Raw genomic sequence first — 26,818 nt, forward strand, 5'->3', positions numbered from 1 at the left:
CCCGCGCACATATGGTCACCTAATTTATGACAAAGGAGGCAAGAATATACAATGGAGAAAATACAGCCTCTTTAATAAGTGGTGCTGAGAAAACTGGACAGCTACATGGAAAAGAATGAAATTAGAACACTCCCTAACACCATACACAAAAATAAACTCAAAACGGATTAAAGACATAAATATAAGACCAGACACTATAAAACTCTTAGAGGAAAACATAGGTAGAACACTCTTTGACATAAACCACAGCAAGATCTTTTTTGACTCACCTCCTAGAGTAATGGAAATAAAAACAAAAATAAACAAATGGGACCTAATGAAACTTCAAAGCTTTTGCACAGCAAAGGAAACCATAAACAAGATGAAAAGACAACCCTCAGAACGGGAGAAAATACTTGCAAATGAAACAACAGACAAGGGATTAATCTCCAAAATATACAGACAGCTCATGGAGCTCAATATCAAAAAAACAAACAATCCAATTAAAAAATGGGTGGAAGACCTAAATAGACATTTCACCGAAGAAGACATACAGATGGCCAAGAAGCACATGAAAAGATGCTCAACATCACTAATTACTAGAGAAATGCAAATCAAAACTACAGTGAGGTATCACCTCACACCAGTCAGAATGGCCATTATAAAAAAATCTAGAAACAATAAATGGTGGAAAGGGTGTGGTGAAAAGGGAACCCTCTTGCACTGTTGGTGGGAATGTAAATTGATACAGCCACTATGGAGAACAGTATGGAGGTTCCTTAAAAAACTAAAAATAGAATTACCATATGACCCAGTAATCCCACTACTGGGCATATACACAGAGAAAACCATAATTCAAAAAGACACATGGACCCTAATGTTCATTGCAGCACTCTTTACAATAGCCAGGGCATGGAAGCAACCTAAGTATCCATCGACAGATGAATGGTTAAAGAAGATGTGGCACATATATACAATGGAATATTACTCAGCCATAAAAAGAAACGAAACTGAGTTATTTGTAGTGAGGTGGATAGACCTAGAGTCTGTCATACAGAGTGAAGTAAGTCAGAAAGAGAAAAACAAATACCGTATGCTAACACATGTATATGGAATCTAAAAAAAAAAAAAAAAAATGGTACTGATGAACCTAGTGGCAGGGCAGAATAAAGACATAGACTTAGATAATGGACTTGTGGACATGGGGTGGCGGGGGAAGCTGGGGCAAAGTTTGAGTGGCATGGACATACATACACTACCAAATGTAAAATGGATAGCTAGTGGGAAGCAGCCGCATAGCACAGGGAGATCAGCTCGGTGCTTTGTGACCACCTAGAGGGGTGGGATAGGGAGGGTTGGAGGGAGGCTCAAGAGGGAGGGGATATGGAGATATATTTATGCATCTGGCTGATTCACTTTGTTGTACAACAGAAACTAACAAAGTATTGTGAAGCAGTTACACTCCAATAAAGATCTATTAAAAAATAGTTATTTTTCTTGGTGCACACATTTTTAATTTTTTCCCATGGTAATTCAGAATCTGATTAAAACTACCAAATGATGAAAGTCTTAGTGAAGAGGGTTGGAACCACTGAAAAATCTGAAAAGCTATTTTGGTAGAACTTGTACAGTAGATGGTTCCTGTTACATAGAAAAACAACTGCAAGTTCTTGCCAGCAGGAAACCATCTAAATACATATTAGTTACCACATGAGGTAATAATGGGATGCACAGGGACTGCTTGCAGCCCCGGCAAGGATATTGCTGGTGTGCTGCTCCAGGATTTCTAGGGAGTTATTATTACTTAATATTTAGAAAATTATATGCCACAAATGTGCTAAGCAAAAATTAACAAGATCTTAGCCTTCAGGGAGCATCCTATATTCTACGTGAGACAGCATTCATACACAGTTCCCTAAAAGTTTACCCATTAAAAAAAGACATGAATTTTCCTCCTGGTAAAAGGAGATTGTTACCTGATTAGAAGCCATTTTACTACTTTGTGATCTGAGTAGAATTAGGATGTCAATTCAGGTGGCTAGGGTTAGCTTATGGTCACTGATCTTCCTCCTGTTTTTCTTAAAGAATTATAAGGAAACTCATCTTTTTGAATATTATTAAGGGCTCCTATAGGCTAGGATTTTAGAAGTCCTTCCTAGTGTAATAAAAAGAGCAAAATATCACAGACGTGAATCTTAATCACATTTTGAAACTTACTGTATTATATCTTTGTTTTAAAAAGACAGTCAATTCTTAAGGTCACATTTTGACACTTCCCTCAGGCAGAAGCAGATAGCTAAGCTGTGTGAAGCATGATAATGGGGTTAAACAAGTTTCTATTGACCTTTAAAAGATGTATAATCTACCTCTTTGTACAAGAGTCAACTATAGCAGCGTTCACAGCAATAAAACTATCAGTTGCAATTTATTTACATATTGTTTTATTTCATCTTCACAACAGCCCTTTGAGAGTGGCATTATATATATCTTCACTTTATGAAGATATGGTTAGAAGGATCCTTTCCTTATAAAGACAAGGGAACTGAAGCTCAGAAAGGTTAAGCAAATTATCCAAGGTCAGACAGCCAGGAAGTTGCAGAGTCAGGATTTAAGCCTTGTCTGTTTTTTCCCAAGGCATTTGCTTGTTGCATTATGCTGTACCACTTCTCCTAATGGAGATGCAGATTTTATAGGTGAAAATTCTGATATCTTTACTAGCATAAATACTATTCTATAGTTTTAGGATGTGAAAAATAAGAGAAAATTTCTGTTAAAATTATGTAGGTCACAGTTTCTCAAAATATAATGGAGACTTGAGCTTGTGGTAGAGGACTGTTGGATAAACATTTGAATGTTCAAGACTGGAGTGTGAGACTGTCTCTTTGCTCCTTGCTGATCCACTCTCTGGAGGAAAAACTCTGCTTTAGACTAAAGACCTCATTTCCTCCTTCACTCAAATGCAGATTGAGGGAAGTTCTAAGCCTTAACATATAGTCTGTTCTCTACCTAGAGTATGATTTTTCATTGTCTTTGTTTGGCTAACTCCTCGTCTTTTAGTTCTCAGCTGAAGCCTCCTTTCCTAGTGTGGCCCTCCGTGATCCCTAGACTTGATCTATTCCCCTGCAATTCCAGCTCTTTACTCTTCTTGACATCTGTTACACATATTGCAGTTCTTTGTTCATTTTCCTCTGAAGGGGATGGGCCCTATCTGTTTTTTCAGCATTTGTTATATGTAGATGCTCACTATTTGTTGGATCAACAGATGGACAGCCGTCTCCACTTAGAGGACATTCTCATCTTAAAAGGCTTAGATGGATCAGTGTGATATTTGGGGAAGATTCACGGAGTGATCAGCTTAGCCAACTGTACTCTAAGCCTTTGGGGAACCACTTTCCTTTCTTTCAGTCCTTCTCTCCATGCCTTCTCCTATCATTAGAGATAGTTGGGGACTTTGGGAGGAAAAAGGACAGAAGGACGACTCAGTCTGACTCTAGTCTGGTCCTTAATCTAAAGGAGCATGAAGAACCCTCATGGCTCACAATAGGTCTGGTGATTATCTGGCAAGAAGACTTGATATGATTTGGGACTAAAACTGTGTCGGGCTGATAATAGAATATCCACTGGTTTGGCCTTTAGTCTATATATCACTTGTAAACCAGTAGCAGGTCAAATATCTGGCTAAAGAGTTGGGATTCAAGAGTCAAACTTGTTTTTATTAGAGCAATAACTAAACACAAAATCTACCAGACTTGACATCTTAAGACTTGGAATTCAGGGCCAGCTCTGCCATGACCTATTTGTGGGGCCCTGGGGAAGCCATTGTCTTGGTCTTATTTTTATCTTCCCAGGTTTTTTTGGAGACCAGGGTGAGAGCATACATGAGAGAGAATTTTCATAACTATAAAACATAAACTTACTCATATTGTAGTTCATTCTGCTTCAGAAAGTCTTCCACAGTGAAAATATCTTCTGCTTTAACACGGAAGTCAACTGTACTGTGAGGTTTGATTTGTGTGACAGAATCTGGTTTCCAGAAGTCAATCTGAATAAGGAATAAGATGCATATTGTACTGGACACCTATAATTCAGTGGGTGAATTATCACCAGCAAGCACACTATTGCTGTACTCCAATGAGTTATTTTCAGACTCAAATTATCCATGAAATCTCTTAAAAATCTCTCCTTTGAATGAATAAGAGTTGGGACCAAGCAGTTAGATGTCACTAAAAGTGTTTACACATACATACATAGCATTAATTGATTATGAACAAGCATGAAGAGCATATAATTATCTCCCATAATGCTAATTAATTGCAGTATTCTATAACTGCTCTCTTCTATTTATTGATTTTCTAGAACAGTTGCTTATTGTGATAGCAATGTTTGTGGTAATGGATGTATGTGCTGAATGAATGATGCTGAATTAACTGGAGCCACAAAATTTAAAAGTGAGAAATTGAGCTTTCTCTTACTTTTTAATGGACTCATTTTATGAGTTTATCTTGGAACTCAGTGCTATACAAGTCACAGTAATGTGTGGAACTAAGAACATCCCTGACCTGTGGAGGATCCATCAGGGAGGAAAAATGTATCTTTCCACAGTGGTCATGTTGGCACCATGGCCAGAAACAAAATATGCTTGAGGATCCAATAATGTGCTGACATTTTCATTTGTTCAATTATTCATCAACTATTACTGAGGACCTACTATGTGCTAGGCTCTGTGCCTGAGACCAGGAATACACTAGTGAACAAATCAAACATGGGGAGATTTTAGAGGAAATTGTGCACAAAAGTAGGATGACATATTTGATAATTCTAATGTTTTTCTTTGTGGATGTGTGGTTTCAGATCTCCTTTCTCCTTGGAAAATATTAACCAATGACATTCTGCCTCTCACAGGTCTCTGTTTTTCTGTTCTTTGCTTGAGCTGAGTAAAGGCCTAGAAACCTGAGGTGACCCTGACATTGGATCTTTCTCTGCCCTGTGTCTCACTCAATACCTGTTTAGATATTTATGAGCTAGTCTCAGGATGGAGATGTGACAGGTGGTGGTATTAAGGACCATTGCTTTGTAACTTAGAAGGGAGTTTGGGAAGACTTAGAGGTTGTTAAATAGAAACTGATGATGTAAGATAATAAGATGACTCAATTTTAGATATACCTGTGGAGAATCCAGGTGCCTATATCCTGTCCTGGTAATCTTCAAACCTCTGTAGATGTCTAGAGGGTACTGAATCATGAGTCAGGGTCATAGGGAAGGTCAGGGGAATGGGAGGCAGGGACATTAGGATTACACAGAGGTGGGATTCCAGAAGAAATAGTGTGAGCATGGTTGTCACTAAGGTATTGAAAAGAGAGAGTACTGATAATTTGACAAGGATTGGCTGCAGAATGTGATCTATTGAGTCAAAGATGAGAGGATAAAGGTGAGAGGTTAAAAGATAGTGGTGGGGGACTTCCCTGGTGGTCCGGTGGTTAAGAATCCGCCTGCCAATGCAGGGCACGCGGGTTCGATCCCTGGTCGGGGAACTAAGATCCCACATGCCAAAGGGCAACTAAGCCTGCGTGCTCTAGAAGCCCGCACGCCTCAGCTAGAGAGAAGCCCGCGTGCTGCAGTAAAGAGCCCGTGAGCGCAACGAAGATCCTGCGTGCTGCAACTAAGACGCAACACAGCCAAATAAATAAATAGATAAATATTTAAAAAAAAAAAAAAGGTAGTGGAGGAAGTATAAAGGCTTATCATGATAAAGACAGAGAAAGCAAGGGTGGGTGATGAATTCTAGTTAGCCAGCATTGTAAAGAGAAGGGCCATGAAGACAAGCACATTATAGGAGAAAGCATATTTTTAAAAGTTAACTCTGAATTTGTGTTCTTAAATGCCTGTCATTCCATGGTGGGATGGGAGAGGGAGGTGTATCTTTATTATAGACACAGAGGTTTAGAATTGGTAAAGCACATAAAGTCCTCCAAGCATCTGTAGGCAACTTGACAGCGCCCCACTCATACCTAACACTGGGTGGGGCCTTTTAGCGTGCTCTGGAGACTCCCCACTGCCAAGATCTGCATCTCTGTGCTTGAAAACTCCCCCAAACTGGAAAAAGCCTAACAGCTCACAGCAGGCAGGAGGTGCCAAAGAAATAACTCTTTCCAGAGAAGTGCTTAACCAATGACCCTAGCAAGTTGATGTCTAAATATTCCAATTCTGTCATTTCTCGGGTGGGATAATTTTGATGCATGTGGTTTGCACCCTTTCCTGGAATTTCTCTGTAGGATTAAGCTCTAGTCATCCTCTGTGGTAGCTGGCTTAATAGTGCCCCTTTTGTTTGCTGCCCTCCCTTCTCTGTATCACTCCTCACTTGTCTACCCAGGCTCCCTATACTTTCCAAATGAAATCTTTGCCCTTGAATCTTTGTCTAAGAATCTGCTCTGGAAGAACCTACATTAAGATGCTAGCTTCCCACTTAGAGTAACAAATACCTGCACAATATCCTTGGTGATGGTTCTAATACAATCTAGAGTATATCTAGTACTACTTCAGAACAGCCTAATTGCCTTTTGGATGGTTTTCCTTCTGATATTAAGTTGAAAGTTGCCTTCCCTAATCTTCTAACCTCTTGTGCAAACGTTTGTCCCAACTCTGCCAAATATTGGGAGACATATATATATATATATATATATATATATATATATATATATATATATATAATTTCTGAACCCCATTTAAGAAAATATATATATATTTTTAAATGGGGTAGAGAAATCTCATAAGCATGTTTGACAGAAGACTTGCAGACCTAACTTGAGGTCCTGTAAAAACTCCAGTTCGACAAGGAGAAAATTGGCCAGCAAACATACCAACATCCAGCACTATGGAGTCCTGCAAATATGATGCAGACTTAGTAACCTGGAGTTAGTCCCCAGTTCTTAGGAGAAACGGAGCCAAAAATCAGGAGCAACATTATAGGCCTATGGATGTTTACAATGCATTAAGTATGGTTACAAATAATAAACTTAAAATATTGGTACAGGGAGATAAATATAAATTTCGGTAATTACCAACACTTTGTGAATGAGATCTATGTTTAAAATATGGAAGTGGAGTAAAATATGTGATATGAGATATGGGAAATTGAATTATTATATGTAAAGGAGTTATAAAACTGAGGTTATAAAATTATAAATCCAGGAACCTGAGTGACAAAGAACCATTTGTTGGAAGATAAAGGAATATCTTTAAGTGATAGCACTGTGGGAATGTCAACTTAATCAGCCAGCTGGCTAATACTTAAAGAGTCCTTCCTAAAATATATTACAAAACCAGCACAAAAGCAAGTAGTGTATTCACCTTAAATTCTTTTGGGAATAAGAAGGATTCATAAAAGAATAAATATTTGTGTTGGGGAATTTTGGTTCTTCACATATTTACACAAATTTGTTTCTTCACGTTACGTTTGACTATGAGTTGAGCATATTATAGACTCTTCATTTATCTTGATGGAATTTTCCTTTCTTGTTGGAAGAGGAAATGACTTCTACTCTAGGCCTAGTTCCAGACAGCAGGGAGAAGCTTACAATCATAATGGAAGTGATGGGAACATTGGAAGACTGTAACCAAGTTATCTTGGGCATGCACCTGAAACTACAGAAACAGAGTTCAAGAAAGTACTGAGAAAAGAGAATACGTTTTGTGGTGAATATCTCCAATAAAGGAGCAAGGAGATAAAATAAAACCCTTACTATACAATTACATATGGAAAGAGGGAGGCTGCTAGAGTCCATTGTGGTCACAGGTCTCTCCAATACATTCAACTTTTAAAAGGACATGTTCAAAAGCAGGGAGGAAGGACACATGGCCAAGGATGAATACAAAGACTAGATGCCCTTGTAGTGATCTTATCAGGAAGGCTACAGTCCAGAATATGCTGCACTTGCAAGATTGCTAAGGAGAGTAAAAATCTCTCTTTTTTTTAACATCTTTATTGGAGTATAATTGCTTTACAATGGTGTGTTAGTTTCTGCTTTATAACAAAGTGAATCAGCTATACATATACATGTATCCCCATATGTCCTCCCTCTTGCATTTCCCTCCCACCCTCCCTATCCCAGCCCTCTAGGTGGTCACAAAGCACCGAGCTGATCTCCCTGTGCTATGCGGCTGCTTCCCACTAGCTATCTATTTTACATTTGGTAGTATATATTAGTCCATGCCACTCTCTCACTTCGTCCCAGCTTACCCTTCCCCCTCTCCATGTCCTCAAGTCCATTCTCTACCTCTGCATCTTTATTCCTGTCCTGCCTGTAGGTTCTTCACAACCATTATTTTTTTTTAGATTCCATATATATGTGTTAGCATATGGTATTTGTTTCTTTCTGACTTACTTCACTCTGTATGACAGACTCTAGGTCCATCCACCTCACTACAAATAACTCAATTTCGTTTCTTTTTATGGCTGAGTAATATTCCATTGTATATATGTGCCACACCTTCTTTATCCATTCATCTGTTGATTAAAAATCTCTTTTTCAATCATGTTGGAAATAAAATGAATAAAGAAGAAACACGCAGTCTCACTGCTTGGAGCTAAAATATAATGTTTGCAGCTGGAAGAGAGGAAGTAGCCAGATTGAACTCTTGTTTGGCTTTTGTCTTTTCTAAGGAGTTATACTATCTCTTGTTTTTTCTACTTCTACTGAGAGATGAAATTACCATAAGTAAAGAAATTTTCAAATATTATGATTTTAGCAGAAAAACCTTCTTTGGAAAGAGAACATTGAGGCCCAGGATAGATAAGGAGAGAGGGGATTAGTCTGGTAATGCAAATTGCATTCAAAATCCTGGATCTAATGACAGTAACAACAACAAATGCTTACATAGTTTTTACTATATAAGTTCTTTCTAAGTGCTTTACTTATATTAATTCTTTTAAATCTCACAACAATCCTGTAAGGTAAATGCTCTTATTCTCCTTATTTGACAAATGAGAAAGTTGAGACCCAGAGAGGCATCCAAGGTCCAGCTAGCAAATGGTGGAGCCAGGAATCGAACCCAGGAAGTCTGAGTCCAGATTCTCTGCTCTTGACCACCAGAAAATGCTGAATTTTAGGTAACTAAAAAAATACTGAGGATGTGATTTCAGAACTTTCCCAGCAATCTTGGAGGAATCAGAGCTTGAAGGGATCACTGAGGAGTGGAGGGGGCACGTCTTGGATTTCGTGAACAGGAAGACACATGAATCCCAGAAGTGGGAGCTCCAGGGGCCTGGCATGGATACTGGCAAAGTAAACTGGAAGCAGATGGACTACGAATATTCAGAAAAGGAAGCCATGATCCTTGGGAGCCAGCATGGTTTAAAGCAAGAATAAGTCAAGCCAAAAAAATAAAGAATAAGTCAAGCCCAATTAACTTCATGTTATTACTGAAAGAGACCACTAGCCTGATAGAATGCTGAATCTGGATCTTAGCAAAGCGTTTGACCAAGTCTCTGCATTTACATTCTTCTTTACAAGCTGGAAAGCACAGTGTTAGCTGTAGGTAACACCACAGTAACTTGGGAAGTAGAGCAAACTCATCCAAGGAGAGTTGGTTAATGAACCACTTTCAGTGCTTACTTAACACTGTGTCTGGCATATTGGAGCCTCATGATAAACAGGTATTACATGAATGAACCATGAAGGGTGCCTCTAATTCTGTGCTGACCCCTGACTTCCTTAATGTTTTTTCTTTATCAGTGACAAAGATAAAAGTCAAGAAGGCATGTTTATCAAACTTGCTGGTGATACAAAGTTAGGGCGAAGAATTATTTGGATGAGTGAATTAATTTTTAAAACTGTCTCAATATGCTATCAAGATAATTTTTAACAGAGTAAATCTAAAATCCTGTATTTAGGTTAAAAAATTAATTACGCAAGTACAGAAGGAAGAATACCTTGCTTGAGGGTGATTCACGTGAGAAAAAAATAGCCTAATAGTTTTGATTGGCAATAGGTTTACTATAAGCTAAGAGCATTCTAACTGTTCAAGATGCTAAAAAGAATCTTAGGCCCCATTAATAAGTGTCTGCTTTACAAATGAAAGCAGGCAATGGTTCTACAGTATGTATTAATCAGAGCACACCTGGAAGTCCATTGTCAATTCTGAGAGCTACATTTTAAAAAGGAAATATAGACAGAAAGATTGAGCTCTATTCAGAGGTGACCAGAATGATCAAGTGTCTGTAAACCAGTGCTAAGAGAAATGGTGGAAGGCCTGGAAAAGATAAATCTTAGAAGTGAGACAGTATTTGACTTAGCTAGGTCCAATGGGTCAAAGATAGAGAAGGTAGCTTTCAGCTCAGTATGACGATTAAAATGATTTGTAAGGCAAATTTGCTACCTTGAAAAAGCAGTATTCCTACTATCCTTGGAAATAAACAGTTTTTATCAGAGCTAGTAACCAGGGATGCTGTTTCCAGTGAGGAAGTTCAAATTTGAGTGGAAGGCTGCAATAGATGACTTTATTTTCTCTTTCAATTCTAACCTTCTGAATCTGTTTCAGATTATGACACTCTTTACCTTCTTTTTTCCTCCACACCTTAAAAGCTAAAAAGATAACTATAGAAAGATAGATGGATGGATGGATAGATAGATACTTAGGAGCTAGTAGAATATTTTGGTTTCTATATTCATGAAAAGACAGCATTGGATCAAGTAAACTATTGTGGTCAGCAATAGCTTCCTGACACACTATATATATATAATTAAAACTGTCAGTTTTCATCCCATATACAGTGGATTTTTAAAAATAAAGTAGCCTAGAGATTTTGGTTTCTTGAAAGTAAAAGTATGAAAATCACTCCTGGCTTTTTACCTTCTTTACCCCCTTCATGCCATATCATTAAGAGGGCCTGAATCAAGGTCATGAAAACTCAAGCTGTTTGATTTGGAATGAAAGAAAATCAAAGAGAACAGATGATACATGGGATGTGGAAATGAATATCAAGTTGGACAAAAGCCCAGTTTTTCTGTAATATCCAAGCTGATCATTTTTCTCTTTTGCCTTAGAAGGGAAGTTACTGTACATTAGATGTTCTATGACCTTTGCAGCAGTTTCAGCTCATTCAGTTGTCATGCTCTGGCAGCTCTTTAAAAAGTTACCCTGGATTTATAATACTATAGGGCTTATGGCAATCTAATTTAGGCAGAAAATGAAGGCATGGGGGCACTAAATGTTTTTCAAGTTTTTATTTCTTGCTACAAAAGTGCTATAGTTAATATTTCATGTCATTCTTCCTTTGATGGAATCATAGTATAATCTAAGATTTTAAAATAAGTGTGAAGGAAACCCTATAGCATAGAATTGTTACTTACCTGACTGATGCTGGCCAACTCACGGAGTAAGTTGATGTCATTTTCATCTTCAACACTGACACGGAACACCTTCTCACTGAATGGTGAGATACAGAAGAAAGAGAGAAAATTTAAAATTGGGTAATGTGTTCAAATTTTTTGGCTAACAAGGAAGGGCTTGCTCATTTAAGGTGTCAGTCACTTACCCTTCAAAGTGCTCACCAGAATGGTGAGCAGATGCTAGGGTCACAGTCACGAGAATCAAGAACGCCAGCATTGTGCCTGATTAGGTCTTTTGGTGGGTTTCACCTGCTTTTATAATCCGGGGTGTTCTTTGTTTTCTTCTCCTGATTGCAAATAGGCACTATCAAATCTTGATTAAAGGTTTTCCTGGCATTGTTGCCCTGGTAGCTGTGTAAGGTCTGCGAGTATATCTCTCTTAACACCTGTGGAAACAGAGCAAATAATCTGAAGTTCAGCCTGTCTGATTTGGATGTCAGACCTAGAATAGTCTGGAGGTAAAGGAGTTTTAAATAAAATCTATTTTATAGCCTTTAACATTTTTTTGATTTGAGAATTATATAGAACAAATTCTATAGAATTTGACATCCCAGTCAAGGTGTAGAACATTTTCATCAGCCTAAGAAGTTCCTTTGAGCATCTTTTCAGTCTATTTCTGTACTCCCCTCAGGCAACCACTATTCCCATTTCTAGCTTCATGCGTTAATTTTGTCTGTGCTAAAACTTTATATAAATGAGGTCATATGGTATATATTTCTTTGTGTCTGGCTTCTTTCATTCGAGATAACATTTTTGAGATTTATTAGTGTTTTGTTTGTATTATTGGTTTGTTCCTTTTTATTAACGAGTGGTATTTTATTGTATACCACAGTTTATTTTCCTGTTGGTGGATATTTGTATTGTTTCCAATTTTGTGTTATCATGAATAAAGCTGCAATAAACCTTGTATACAAGACCTTTTGTAGATGTATGTTTTCTTTTTGGAGGGAGGTAAATATAAGAATGGAATTGCTAAATAATAATATAGGGAGGGCTTCACACTATTAAGATTCTGCCAAACATTTTTCCACAGTGGTTGTATCATTTTAAGCTTCCCCCAGTATCCAGTTGCTCTGCATTCTCTCTAACATTTTGGTGTTATAGTCTTTAATTTTGGTAATTTTAGTGAGTGTGCAGTGGTATCTAATTGTAGTTTTAATTCATATTTCCCTGATGCCAATGACATTGAACATCTTGTCATGAATTTTTTGGCCATTTGTAAGTCCTCTTTTGTGAAGCATCTATTGAAGTCTTTTGCCTTTTTTTTTTTTTTTTAACATTTTTTAAAAAAAATTTATTTATTTTTGGCTGTGTTGGGTCTTCGTTTCTGTGCGAGGGCTTTCTCTAGTTGCGGCAAGCGGGGGCCACTCTTCATCGCGGTGCACGGGCCTCTCACTATCGCGGCCTCTCTTGTTGCGGAGCACAGGCTCCAGGTGGGCAGGCTCAGTAGTTGTGGCTCACGGGCCTAGTTGCTCCGCGGCATGTGGGATCTTCCCAGACCAGGGCTCGAACCCATGTCCGCTACATTGGCAGGCAGATTCTCAACCGCTGCGCCACCAGGGAAGCCCTCTTTTGCCTTTTAAAAGAAATTAATTGTTTGCCTTTTTTTTTTTAAATTTATTTATTTATTTTTGGCTGTGTTGGGTCTTCGTTTCTGTGTGAGGGCTTTCTCCAGTTGCGGCAAGCGGGTGGCCACTCTTCATCGTGGTGCGCGGGCCTCTCACTATCGCGGCCTCTCTTGTTGCAGAGCACAGGCTCCAGACGCGCAGGCTCAGTAGTTGTGGCTCACGGGCCTAGCTGCTCCGCGGCATGTAGGATCTTCCCAGACCAGGGCTCGGACCCGTGTCCCCTGCATTGGCAGGCAGATTCTCAACCACTGCGCCACCAGGGAAGCCCTTGTTTGCCTTTTCATTATTGTTTTTCTTTTATGATTTGGGTCTTTTACATTTTTTCCCAAGAAGTCTTCGACTATCCCAAGGCCTCAAACATATTTGCCTATGTTTTCTTATGGCAGCTTTGTAGTTTAGGTCATTCTGCACAATGTAAGTTATGGATCAACACGTTTAAAAAAACATGGGTATCTAGTAGATCCAGTACTATTTGTTGAGAAGGTTTTTCTTTCCCCATTGAATTACAGTCGGTGTCTCTGTCAAATTCATTTGGCCGTATATGTGCGGGGTAATTTCTGGATTTCATATTGTGTTCCATTGATCTATTTCTCTAATTTCATACAACTATCGCAATGTCTTAATAACTATATAGTAAATCTTAAGGTCAGAGAGTATATAAATCCTCCAGCTTAGTTCTTTTCCAAGATTGCTTTGGCTACTCTAAGTACTTTACATTTTCATATATATTTCAGTGTCAACTTGTCAATTTCTATGAAAATAGAAAAATCCTGCTGGAATTTTGATTGGTGTTGCACTGATTTATAGATCAATTTGGGGAGAATTGATATAATTATACTTTTGAGTCTTCCAACTTATAAGCATGTTATCTCTGTACATTAATCTGGGTTTTGTCAAAAAGTGTGAAGGGTCTGAGATACTATCCTACATACAAGATAAAAGGTTATCCAGCCACAGTTTCATAGATGCTGGCAGAAGACAAAACTCCTGGGTCAAAATTCAAGGACTTTATTATGCAAGCACAGCAGACATTGTAAGCTTTATGTTTGTTTCAGTCCTTTTACTCCCCAGTCCTATGGGGATGATGTGGAGGTGGGCCCAGGTAGATGCTGGGTGCAAAGGTTTGTGTCACAATTGAGGTATACCAAATTTAGGAACCTCTCAATCTTATAAGGGAGCTGCTAGCAAATCTGCCCAACTTTTACCCCAGAGGAGACATTAGCTTTAATATCCTGAATGGCAAACAGAACTTTCCTTTGCCCTAGAGGGGGATGTCATTTCTGTCTTTCAAGTTGTTTGCTGTACAAACATCTTTGAAAAGATAGTCCAAAATAAAAGCTGTCCCAAGACATGCAGAAACAAAGGGATCCATGAAGACTTGCCTCTCAACAGTTCCTACCTCTTTCTATACACTGTTGACTTCTGGTGAATTTTTCCATGAGTGTGCTACTCTGTTGGTCACTCTTACTAATCTGACTGACAGGGACTGGGACCAAATCCATTCAATTTGCCTAATATGGCATTTAATTAAGGTTAATATCAACAGGACTCCCAACAGTATGAGGAAACCAATCTGTAGTATTGACCTCAGCCATGCCTCCCTAGGGTACCAGATCTAACCGGCTGAAGAAATTCCATAAAACATCAGTGTCTGCTTTAGACAGTCAGGTAGCTTTCTTCTTAAATTTCAGTATTGACTGTTCCACTGAGACAACAGTACAGTTACAACAGGAAATATTAGCTATTGTATAAACTGCACCATCGCCTGAAAGAAGGGAGTCTAGAGCAACTCTGTCATGTGTTACAACTTAGAGTAGGGGTTCGGATCTGGATGGCTAAAAAAAAGAATGACATAATCGTTTGTGGATGACTTGTGGTATTGTACTTGGGATGGTAAACATGCTAGAGAATTTATTTCAGTTGGTACTTTGTGAATCCAAGTGGAAGGCAATTAGGATTTTCAGTAATTAACATTTGTTTTTGTTAGTTGCAATAATTTTTCATAGATATTAAAATTGCTGCTTCCCATCTCATGTTTATATATTTAAATTCTTCTTTTTTATGCGGAGCTTTGGTGATTAATAAGCCAAGAGGCACCTTTGTATCTGTTTGTGTTTCATGTAACAGCGTGAGATTTTGGAGAGGCTGTAAACTGCCCCATGGAGTTATGATTCATCCTACGTGATGTCTCACTTTCTGGAAGAGCACTTCCCCAAGCATATTCCATGGTGTTAAATAGGAAAGGGTTCTAAGGTCAAATGTGTTTGCTTTAAACTAAAATAAACCAACTCATTTAGTGTAGGGCTTTTTAGAGTTGTTAATATGTATTGTAAATTATCAAAAAGGGACTCTGATACAGCATTTCCCAAACTTATCTCACAGTAGAGTGCCAGGTTGGTTAAGTCCAGCTAAATTAGAAGGTTTAGGACTATTGCTAGACCATTGTGTTTGGCTGTGGAACGTTTTCCTCAAAAGCATCACTTAGGACCAGTGATTTTGGGAACACATTTTGGGAAACTCTAGACTGAGTTAACAAAGGGAATCACATTAACTTGTGGATTCTTGGTCTGTTTTGTTCAAGGCCAAAAAGTTTATTGTGACTTCAGTGTTAAGGTCAGTGGGCTAAGTGCTATCGGTGTGATTGTAAAATACTAAGAATATATTCAGAAGAATGTTTACAGGCATGTTTTGAACACTCACCTTGGATTATAAGTTATACTGTTTAGAGGGAAGTTCAGTGAATATATACAAATGTATATATAGTTACATTTGATTACATTTAATTATATGATTTATGATATTGAAGTATAACTTGCTTTTGGAGCTGTATAAAAAAAGCTTCACTGAAGGATAGACAGGTCCAAGAGAAGGAGAGAAGGACCTGCACTCTCTATGTTTCTAAACAGTACCCTGCCTCCAGGATGATGTTGTCATGGATGTCAGGCTCTCCCAAGTTTCACCAGGCAGATAAGTCACTCCTCTCAGGAAGGACAAGTAATGATCACCCCTCGGGCGAGGAGTGACTCAAAGTGACTCTGAGTATTCAGAGATGAAAAGGGCTTGATTTCTGCTCTTCAAGCCCTGCTGTGCCAGGCATATTAGTGGTTAGACACAAATTTTAAGGAAGTAGTTTTCTTGACATCTTTCTTCTTTTTTGTAGCGTGTAGGTTTAACAATTGGGTCAATTGATGATTCTGGGCAAACCATTCTCTCAACTTGAGTGCTACCTAGAACTGATGGGTGAGAAGTAAATAGAAGGCTCTTCTTTACTGTTGAAGGACCAGATGATTCAAGGGAAGAGAGATAAATCAGGGAATGTGCAATTTCTGTTAAATCAGAGAAGACAGTTCTAATGACTTGGAGGAGTTCAGTTACTTTGTACATATATTTGTGTCTATTGGATATTGAATAGGAAAAATGTTATACAAAAATTATTCTCTCAGAAACCCGGTATCATCATCATTGTTGTCGTCATCACCATCATATTCTATCATCAGTTGCTAGACCATTTACTATGAAAGAGGAACATTATTGCTTCAATTCTGATGTTTAAAACATGGTAGGATTTTCGGTGATAGAAGAGGGTAGTTTCTAAATGGGAAGTTATTTTTGAAAAAAGTTAGCTTTTGTTTGTGTTTGCATCCAATCAAAATAACTGATTGTCAGTCAATGCAATGAAAATTCTGCTCACGTTTTTATCATAACTGAACTGTCCAGTAGTTTGTGAAGCAGCCAGAATTTCCCTGTAATTTGAGTGGTATAACTGATTGATGACACAATCTATGGTATGGCTCCAAGGAGGGCAAAAACGACCTGAAAATGTTATCCAGGTGTACCAATGGCCTGTTAGCTTTGTGTAATTATATTTAATATTCAAATAGACTGCCTTTTTATGGATCTGAAGAGGGAGGCTAGTAAACATTTTCTTGGAGGCTTTTCTCTCTGGCATCTACCGCTGTTGGTACATATATTTTTTTAAACATGTACATGATCATTAATCGGCATAGTCTGCATATCTCTGGTGGGAATGTTGTTTTGTTACTGAATTGCAGACCAGTATTTTTGAAAGCTGGGAGATAAACAGGACAACTTCACCCCATGAATCTTGCCACCTGACTCATCAATTTGAGGTTCCTTATTGAAACAAGGAAAACATCTTTAATCATGCAAATATTTGGAAACTGCAAGCATATCTCTATTAGGAATTTGGGAGATAATTAAAATGGACAAGTTATGATTGATTAACTCATGAAGAATGGGTTAGTTAAAAGGCAGTTGGTTCTTGTTTTATCCTTCTATCAACACCCCATCAACAGGAATTAAGAAAACAGAATAACTAGGTTACAGCTCCTTGCTGAGGGCAATTAATCAGGACAGAAGAGTGGGGAGGTAAATTGGAATGATGCCAAATAAATCAACCTGTTTTTGGATCTACAAAAGATTTATCTTTGTTAATTCTTATAGACCATCTTAATATTTTGATCTTTGATTTGCGTATTAGATGATAGATTTTAGGGAAAGATTCCAGGTATTTTGAATTTTTAAATTAATAAATGACCTTTTTTGTATTTCCATCTTAACAGCTTTGGAAACAAACTTGTAAGAAGGTGTACATTTCCACCTTTAATTCAGATAGAAATATTTGTTTTATTCTAGTTTGTAAGATAATGGGGAGCTATTTTTATCTTAAAATGCTGTAACAGAACATTCAAACTCCTTAAAACCTTTTGAGGAAAGGGCAGGGTTTTAATAAATAAATGTTAATAATATAAAATGCCATACGGGTAGAAAAATAAAAGCATAAAATCAATTCTAAAAAGAAAATGTCAATATTCTCTGACAACGTGTTTACTCTTTACCTGATACGAATCTTCAAAAAGGTCTGTGTTCTACTTTGCATGGCTCCAGTTCAATTTCAATTTATTCTTAAAATTAGTTTGGAAGGGAAGCCTCCAGGCACACAGATAATGCAGCTGATGCTGTCATTTGGCAGTCTGGTTCTAACTACCAGATTGGTTTTTTCTCTTCCCAGGTTCTAAGTCATTGAGACTCTTGTGTTTCTTTTATATTATTATGAGGTAATTTTATAGGCAAATACTATGATGACCACTCAGGTTGACACTTGAGAGTAACAGGTTAACAACAAATTCTTCTGTAGTCATTTGAAAAAATTAACATTTGAGTGCTCAGAAAGATGGTCAGTACAATGGGTGTTAGCACTTGGATTTTCACCCTTTAGGAGTGGTGTATGTTTTAATGTTGGAATGTTTTCAGATCCCTTTGGAGGACTAGGTATTATATCACCATACTTTTAAATAATAAAATTCTTCCGAAGAACTCTGAAGAACTCTGAGAATTAAATAGCTAAATTGACACCTTTATTGAGATTTAAAAGAAGATTCCAGAATCTTTGATTGTTCAGTTTTTTTTTTTAACTTCAGAGTTTTTTGGTCTCCAAATGCAAGCAGGGGTTAGCTTGCTTCACAATTAATGACCTAATTTTGTAGCACTGCGTGCTGCTTCCCAACATTGATCTGACTGGGAGGCAAGTCTGTTAAACATGATGTCAGCAGGAATTATTTTGACAGCTGCCAGAAGCAGTAACGTAAGTCTCAAAAAGTATTCATTTTAGAGTGTGGTGGTCTAGAATATTGGTCTGATGTATACATACTAATGGACAATCAAAGACAGTAGCACAGTATTCAAGAGAAGAACCCATAAGGAAAAGCGATCACATTAATGGAACATTGGGAGGTAAGGTCGAAACACACAAAAATATCCTCTTTAATTTCAAATTAGAACAGCAGAATCAAAGCACATTCTTCTTTTTGATGGTCTCTGGTATTGCTTTACTGTCATGAGAAGTGATTCCAAACTGTATGCAATGCCATCCCTGATACATGGCGTATTGGCTGTTGATAATACTCTTAATTACTCTTAATATTGGTCCCTCTTAATCTGAAGAGAGTGCCTCTGTGGATGGGCTACTGTTTTCATTCTCAGGATTGATGGTCCAGCATCAGATTACATGATAAACTTGCTCAAAGCATGGTCTTGTGTTTTCTAACAGTGTTAGATAAACATTCAGTGTCTGCATTTCAGAGTGGGAACACAAGGATGAGTCAAATAGCAAATTAAATTTAGGAATGCCATCTGCTGCCTTTATTTTATGAATTCCAGCCCATAGGACATTGACTGGGCATGAATGTATAAGCCATTGCCTTTTATTGTTGGACTTACTACAAACATTGGATAAATATTCATCCATGCTGTCGCTCTTCTTAGAAAGAGTAAAACTCAGCAAAAATGAATTTTTTTTAGTTGTTGTAAGTTTCTTGTTTTAATAAAAATAAACCTCAACAGAAGAAAAGCAGCATGTACTCGTTTCTCTGAGTGCCACATCTCAGCAGGCTTCAGGAACTCATCCACAAGGGGTAAATTGTTTAATGTGTAATTGTAAGCAGAACTGTAAAAAGCCATATTAGGCTTCCATGATTTTATTCTCTTCTTCTGGTAAAAGATCATTACTTCTCCCTGGGCCCCTAATGGTTAAGCCTTTTATAACTTTTCCAAGAAAGTTCTTGATTCCTTCTGCTGGTGACTCTTATGCCGTGTCTTTCCTTCACAGTGGTTTCTTTAAGAAATTATGTTTTTCCAAATGTTTCTGAGGAATTTTTCTTATTTTCTTTCAAAACTTAAATTTTAAAAAGTCTCCATTTTGGAAGGGCAATAGGTACATCTTCTCTGAGCAGTTTAATGTAAAGTATGAATTTATAGACATGAAATTACAGTTTGGTGCTATCATTTAGAGGCATTCTTATCTTTCAATATCTGTTCCCAGTCTGGCTCTTTAACAACGTTTGCTCAGATGCAGTGGTTACCAGGACCAGTAAGAACTGCTTTTCAAGGACTTTTGTAGATTTTTAGCTAACTAACACCATAAAATGAGTTCTCCATTTCCGAGGCTAATAAAAGTCTTAATGATATGTGCATCCAACAGATGGGACAGAGGGCTATTTTGGCAGTGGGCAGTTGAAATCTGCCCTCAGTTGTTTGTATAAGGCTCTCACTAAAGTCAATAAAAGGTAATTTTCACACACAATTTAGTTCAGAGTATAAAATGTGGGAAAGAGTGGCTGGTTTAAGTCCAATGGGCATAAGGGTAGCAGCTGGTAAAAGTTTAGTTTGATGACAAATTCTAACCGACAGACTGACAAGTTGATCAAGAATAATACAGGACCAAGTCACAAATTGTGGACAATGGCAGGGCTTCAGAAGCTGAGAGAAGGACATAGCTGAAGTAATTATCCCCAACATATCTGGCATAAGCCTTGATGATTTCTTTTTTGGAAAAGCTCTTTCTCTCACTCTCTTTTTCTGTTCCCAGTCTTCTTTCTTTTTCACTCTCTAACTCATACCCATTTTTAAACTCATTCATTTGCTTATTTCTGCTTAGCATTTTGTCCATCAAATGGAATGTTTATATATATTAATACCTCAGTGAGAGTATCATAATGGCATCAGGCAGATTCAGAATATAATGTACATTCCTGCCCTGCAGGGTCAGGTGTGTGGCTCAAATCTGCTGATGTGAAAGATGAACTCCATATATTCTTCCTGGTTATGGTAGGGGATATTATGTTTAAGGCAGGTAAGACTTTAATGGGGATGAGAAAGAGTCTAGAGACAGGTTCATAAGTGAAAATTATGCGTAGAAACTGTCAAGACTTCGCTCTTTCATGCACTTATTAAATGAATTGTTAATGATTTATGCATATTAATAGCTTCATGTATTTTGGAAATTAAAAAAAGAGTCAACAATGTTTTTGGCATGCATTATTTTATCTGATGCTGGTGATCTCTGAATATGGTTTAAATGTATGCATGGTAGGTATGCAGAACAGTTTCGTATTCTAGTTCAATCTTTGAAGGCAAGTACTGTAACTCTGTACTCCAAAAATACATGACAAATGAGAAATGAGTTTAAAGTCATGGAATTAATGATATTTTGTTAGGCTACCGCAGGGTTTCTTAATCTTAACATTATAGACATTTTGGTCTGGTAATTCTTTGTTTGGGGGTTGTCCTGTGCATTTTAGTCTGTTTAGCAGACCCTACCAATTAGATGCTGGTAGTAACCCTGGACTCTACCAATTAGATGCCAGTAGTAGCCCCCTTACGCCCTCTGAGTTGTGAGGATTAAAAGTGTCTTCAGACTTTGCTGAATGTCCCCTTGGGGCTAAACCTCTCCTGTTGAGAACCACTGGTCCACTGGTAGGATTAGCTTGCTTCCAAGTCAAGCTAAGGCTTCTGAACTTTAGTAAGACTGTAGACCCAGCTGGAGAGGCAAATCAGGAAGAAGGTATATGTGTAGTATGTTTAGATTAGACATCAGTCATGCCTTTTATGGCTCCATCATCATCCATAAGAACCTATTAGAGCATTACATCACGAGACAACATCAGCGACACTGAGGTACTTACATGCCAGCATGAAAACGATGCTTACTCCAGTGGATTATTTTCTGGAACTGAGCAGTGCAGAGAGGTTGGTGGCCTTGTAGGCAGCTGCGGTTTTGTGAGGTGAAGTGGAACAACTGTACCCAGGGCAAAAGAAACCTTGAAACACGGCCTGAGGAGTAGAAGCTCAGATGTGACAAGTTGGAAAGCAGCAGCAGTTGCCTACAAAGAGGGTGGCAGTTACTGAGTGGGAGGCTTTTCTTGACTAGAGGTAACTTGAATTCTTTAAAGTTCCTTGGCATTTGTTCCTTCCGAACATCTGCAAGCACTTCCAGTTCCCCAGAGGAACTTGAGTTCCATGCACAGTCCAGCTGGGCCTAGAGCCTGTGACCGCAGTAAACAGACTGATGATTTCTCACTATTCCCCATATTTCTTGGGCTTGGTTCCTTCTACCCTTTCCAGGTGAAGACAAGCTGGGGCAGGGGCAACTAGGAGCTGAGTACTTCTAATTTTTTTCTGTTTTAGTTATGATACTACCTCCCCAAAATGAAGTAAAGAAGAGGGGCCCATTTCTTGTTAATTCTTGTCTCCATGATCCAATTAAATGATGTTTGTTATCCTTGACATTTCCCCATAGCACATTCTGAACTTCAGCCTATGTAATGCTGTTAGTTAAAATCTGTGTAAGCACCAGACATCCTTCCCTATTTATGTTTTTTAATTTTACTTTTAACACATATTTTTTAAGGAATATGTTTTAAAGGTATATTCTGTTTATTTAGAATTCTAAAGAACCAGTGTAATTTGCTGATTTCTAAGTTATAGAATTCTTAAAAAATGTGTAGCTGCTCACTAGGTGATTTAAGAGAGGGTGGTTTCAAGACTGAAGTGAATGGTGCATCTTCTTTTGAAGTGAGATTGTGCTTCAGTGAGAGTTTGAATGTGGATGCTGAGTACATTTCAGAGGTAGGGGATTATGGGTGATTGTTGAAAGCCTGCTTAGTTGCTCAGATCTTTTTGATAACAGGCTGTTTCAAGTTAGTTTTGGTCTTTCCAGGTGCCATAGTTGCCCAGACACACCTGGCATTTTCAGACACCCATGCGTTTGCTTGTGCTCTGCCAGCTGCTTGAAATAGCTTTCTTTCTGAAGCCCAGCTGAGGAAATTCTTCACCTCCTTCCCACAATTCTTTGAATCCAAGGCACAGTGTCCCCCTCCCCATTTTTTTTTTTTTTTTAATTTTGGCCAAGCCACGCAGCTTTCGGGATCTCAATTCCCTGACCAGGGATTGAAAGCAGGCCATGGCAGTGAAAGCACCACATCCTAACCACTGGACCACCAGGGAACTCTCCCCGTGTTAATGTGTCTTAATTTGCTGTGATTCTTACAATGAATAGCATATCATAATCAAGTTGGTGACTTTTTTTCTTAATGGTATGTAAAGTAATGGTTTATTTTGTAACTGATGGTGATTTAGATTTGATGAAATACAGTATATGAATCTGCACTGCCAATGTGTTATCCAAGTAGAAATGTGCAGTAGGCACTTGGGAGTGACTGTCTGGATCTTTGGAAAGGTGAAGGTACCAAATGCATTCACCCATCCCAACATTCGTCAAAGTCTCAGTCCTTTACAGCATCAACTCTAAGGCGGAAAAGCACACTCCTGAGAGATCATGTAATCTGAGGATTGATGAGAAACCAGTGAGGATGTAAATTTATACAGCTGTGTAACTATCACCAAAATCCAAATTTTGGGATCTTTCTGTCACCCCAAATAGATCTCTCAGGCCCCTGTGCAGTTAATCACTGCTCCCATCCCCGGTTCCAAGCAATCACTGATCTGCTCTCTATGTCCATAGATTTTTTTCTGGGCATTTCATATGACTTGAATGATATAGTAAGTGGTCTTTTGCACCTGGATTATTTCATTTAACATCATGTTTTTTGAGGTTCATCCATGTTGTAGTATTTATCAGTAGTTCATTCCTTTTTATTGCTGAATAATATTTCATTGTCTAGATGGACCACACTTTGTTTATCCATTTACCAGTTCATGGGTGTTTTTGTTATTATGAATAATAATAAGAACATTCACGTATAAGTCTTTGTGTGGATATATGTTTTCATTTCTCTTGGGTAGATACAGAATAATTTCTTGATCAAGAATCTGTGGATTCTTGTCTCAAGAGCAGGATGTTCTATAGACATCTTCGCAATTTTCGTTTTTACATGGGGTTGTATTGAAACCTTGAGTTATATACCTAAAAATTAAAATACTAATGAGTATGTGAATATGAGAAGTGCAGCTAAAAGGCTGTTAAAATTTACTTGGCATCTGGTACAATTTACTGTCATTCACTGGTAACTACCTCCAGTCTTCCTGTCTGGAATAAAAATGACATACATTATATTTACTACTCTGCTAATACCACCAAAAAGCCTAGCAATTTTCATTTCCAGACTGCTCTGAGGCAATGTAGCAATCTAATTCTTTAAAACTGTGTCCTTGAATGTATCGGTTCATCTCCTCCCTTTTTTGTCCCTTTATGTTTGAAGGACATTTTACATTTGACAACTGGGATTTAGATTGATTCTTAAAGGGGCTAAGAGGAAAAATGTTATTTGTTTTAAAACCTTTTCAAATCCAGAACAACATGCAAGATAGTTTATTTGCCAGAGAAGTTAAGAGGTTAGAAAATTTCCCCTACCTTGATTTGCTCTGTTCCCTGGCTTCTTACAACTGCAGAGCAATCTAGAGTCCAATTCTACATTTGCATATTTTTGACAGTATGAATAGGGAAAATGTGATGATGATGAATGTTAAAATAATGTTAACAGTAACACGTCTCAGGACATTTCAGCTAAGTTGGTAGTGATAGAATAAGACTTATAATATGGTCATTCATTCATTCATTGATTCATCTATTCATTAAACTAAACTTTTGTTATTTCTACAGGTATTTATGTAGCATCTTCCCTGTGCTTGACACTGAGCTAGGCACCCTGATTACAGCTGTGAACAGCAGTTTAAATTGTACATAGTAAAGAAAGAAGCTATTTAGCAGATGGTTTTCCCAACTAATTAAAAAAAGAGTTAATTTGCTTTGGAAGAAGAAATTTGCAACTTTGAGTTACTTGGTTTAAAGATCCTTGGGGCTTCCCTTCAACTCTTTGATACAATAGCTTGGTCGGCATTTTTCCTAAATCACCTATGAATTTGGTACTGAGCAACTTCTAAGATCAGGCAAAACATGACCAAGGACAAGAAGAATCATTCTCTAAAGTGAAAATTCCAAGACCTCCAAGATGAGGCCTTCTGAACCCTATGTCTCTTGTTGAAACCTAAGGAGAAAGATATAAATATTGTTCAAAAATAAAAATGCAAGATTAATTACAAGCATTTCACACAGAATAAAAATGTGGTGCTGTGTTCTATTCACCTAAAATTCTTGCACATTTCTTTACACTATTGATCTTGTACAAGATGCTTAATGTTTGCTTCAGTTGAGTGTGACACAATAGATCCTTAGTTAAAAATGACTGCTCTCTTGGGTACCAGATTCCCAGATTAATTTCCAGATGAAGCATGATTTAATTTTTAAATTCAAACTTTTCTGCATCAAAATGAGCACTCATCAGATGACATCTAGGGAGTGAAACTTCTTATAAACTAGAGAAAATGCTATCCTAAGTTTTGGGAAGAAAGCCTAGAAACTAATGATGCTGTCATCTAAGAGAAAAATCATTTTCAACACAGGCATATATCAAGTTACACTTCAAATTTATTAAATTCTAATTCATAGGGTTATGGAGTTGTCCAGTGACCCTACAAAGACAATCTTACTGTAGTCCAACATCCATACTACATTTTCCAAAGTGTGGACATCCATAATACTGGTTGAGTCATACCAGGATCACTCTTGTTTCTTTCTAGACTTTTACTATATAACATTAACAAAACATTGAGTTCCAGTATTGTGACATTGTGATTTATAATAAGAAATATATATTTGGTTTTTGTCCCCATTCCTAGCACAGAGCTCCTAAAACCCTTGGAATTTCCTAAGTGATAAGAGCCATAAAGGTGTCTTGATTTTCATAATAAACCCCTTTCAACCACATCTGAGTGTATGTTAATGAGGTGACTTTTGGAAAGCACATAAGTATGGGGGCTGGTTGCCAGGAGAACTAACCGTGTAATTAGATGGTTGGAACTTTCAGTCCCACTTGCCTGCCGTTGGGGAGGGAAGAGGAGTGGAGGTTGAATCAGTCACTGATGGCCAATGATTTAATCAATTGTGCCTGTGTAATGAAGTCTTCATAAAACTTCAGAAGGACAGGGTTTGGAGTTTCTGGGTTGGTGAAAGCATGAAGATTCAGGGAGAGTGCTGCACCCAGAGAACATGGAAGCTTCCAGCCCCTTCCCACATAGCTTGCCCTATGCATCTCTTCCATCTGGCTGTTCCTGAGCTATATCCTTTTATGATAAAGTAGTAATCTAGTAAATAAAGTGTTTCTCTGAGTTCTTTGAGCCACTCTAGCAAATTAATTGGGTGGTGGGAACCACTGGTCTACAGCTGGTAGGTCAGAAACACAGGTGATAATCTGGACTTGTGATTGGCATCTTGAAGCAGTGGAGGCGGGGGTGAGCAAGCCTTGTGGGTCTGAACCCTTAACCTGTAGGATCTGATGCTATCTCCAGGTAGATAGTGTTAGAGTTGAGTTAAATTGTAGGACACCCAGCTGGTGTTGCAGAAAATTGCTAAGCACACACACACACACACACCCCCAGAAGTATCAACCAGCACCAAATTAGTAAGTGCAATTTAAAGATTCTCTATTTGTTGGTGCAATAGCTTTTAAGTAGAAAAAACTGTGTTTGGTTTTGAACTATCAGAATAGGAATACAACCTATGTTTATTGTCTGCCGGGATTAGATCAGAGATGATCTGAGTTCCATAAATATGCCTTCACTACCACAGGCCCACAGGAGAAAGTGGGGATTTTGACTATCCAAGGAAGCATGCCCTAAGGAACACTCAGCCTCCTGTTTTCTCCTGGTGTTATGCATATGCGGATGGTGGCCAGGTGGAGGGTTTGGCTAGCCCCGCTAATTGCTTTCATCTGGAGGAATAAGCGAATAGTGCAGTGACAGTGTGCTACCCCTAGGTACAAATTAAACAGCACTAAAGTGCACTTAGAAGAAATTAGCCAAGCTCCAGAATGGAAAGTGACTTTAAAAAATTCATTCTCTTTTTATTTCAATTTTACGATTAATGGGAAATGAATAAATAAAAAGACCAAGCAGAGAGAGGAAATGGTAAGGGATTAATACAACACAAAGCTTTTGTGGATATTATAT

At 38.0% G+C, this 26,818-nt stretch overlaps 1 protein-coding gene across 2 annotated transcripts in view; it reads right to left on the bottom strand.

The window, feature by feature from the left end:
• The window catches only part of CPB1 (carboxypeptidase B1), a 59,134-nt gene extending 32,920 nt beyond the window's left edge, over nt 1-26,214 (bottom strand). The window contains exons 1-4 of one of the 2 annotated variants that reach the window (XM_082394422.1): nt 21,478-26,214; nt 11,513-11,752; nt 11,328-11,403; nt 3,897-4,021 (exon numbers count right to left, since the gene is read on the bottom strand). In XM_082394422.1, coding sequence (XP_082250548.1) covers nt 3,897-4,021; nt 11,328-11,403; nt 11,513-11,583 — 272 coding nt within the window. In that variant the 5' untranslated portion in view covers nt 11,584-11,752; nt 21,478-26,214. Of the gene's footprint in view, nt 1-3,896; nt 4,022-11,327; nt 11,404-11,512; nt 13,899-21,477 lie in introns of those variants that run through there. The other variant, XM_082394423.1, reaches the window with a different exon arrangement.
• Nucleotides 26,215-26,818: the final 604 nt, after the last annotated feature.

This window comes from Balaenoptera borealis (assembly GCF_965194805.1).
Source record: "Balaenoptera borealis genome assembly, chromosome: 5".
Classification (NCBI taxonomy): Eukaryota; Metazoa; Chordata; class Mammalia; order Artiodactyla; family Balaenopteridae; genus Balaenoptera; species Balaenoptera borealis.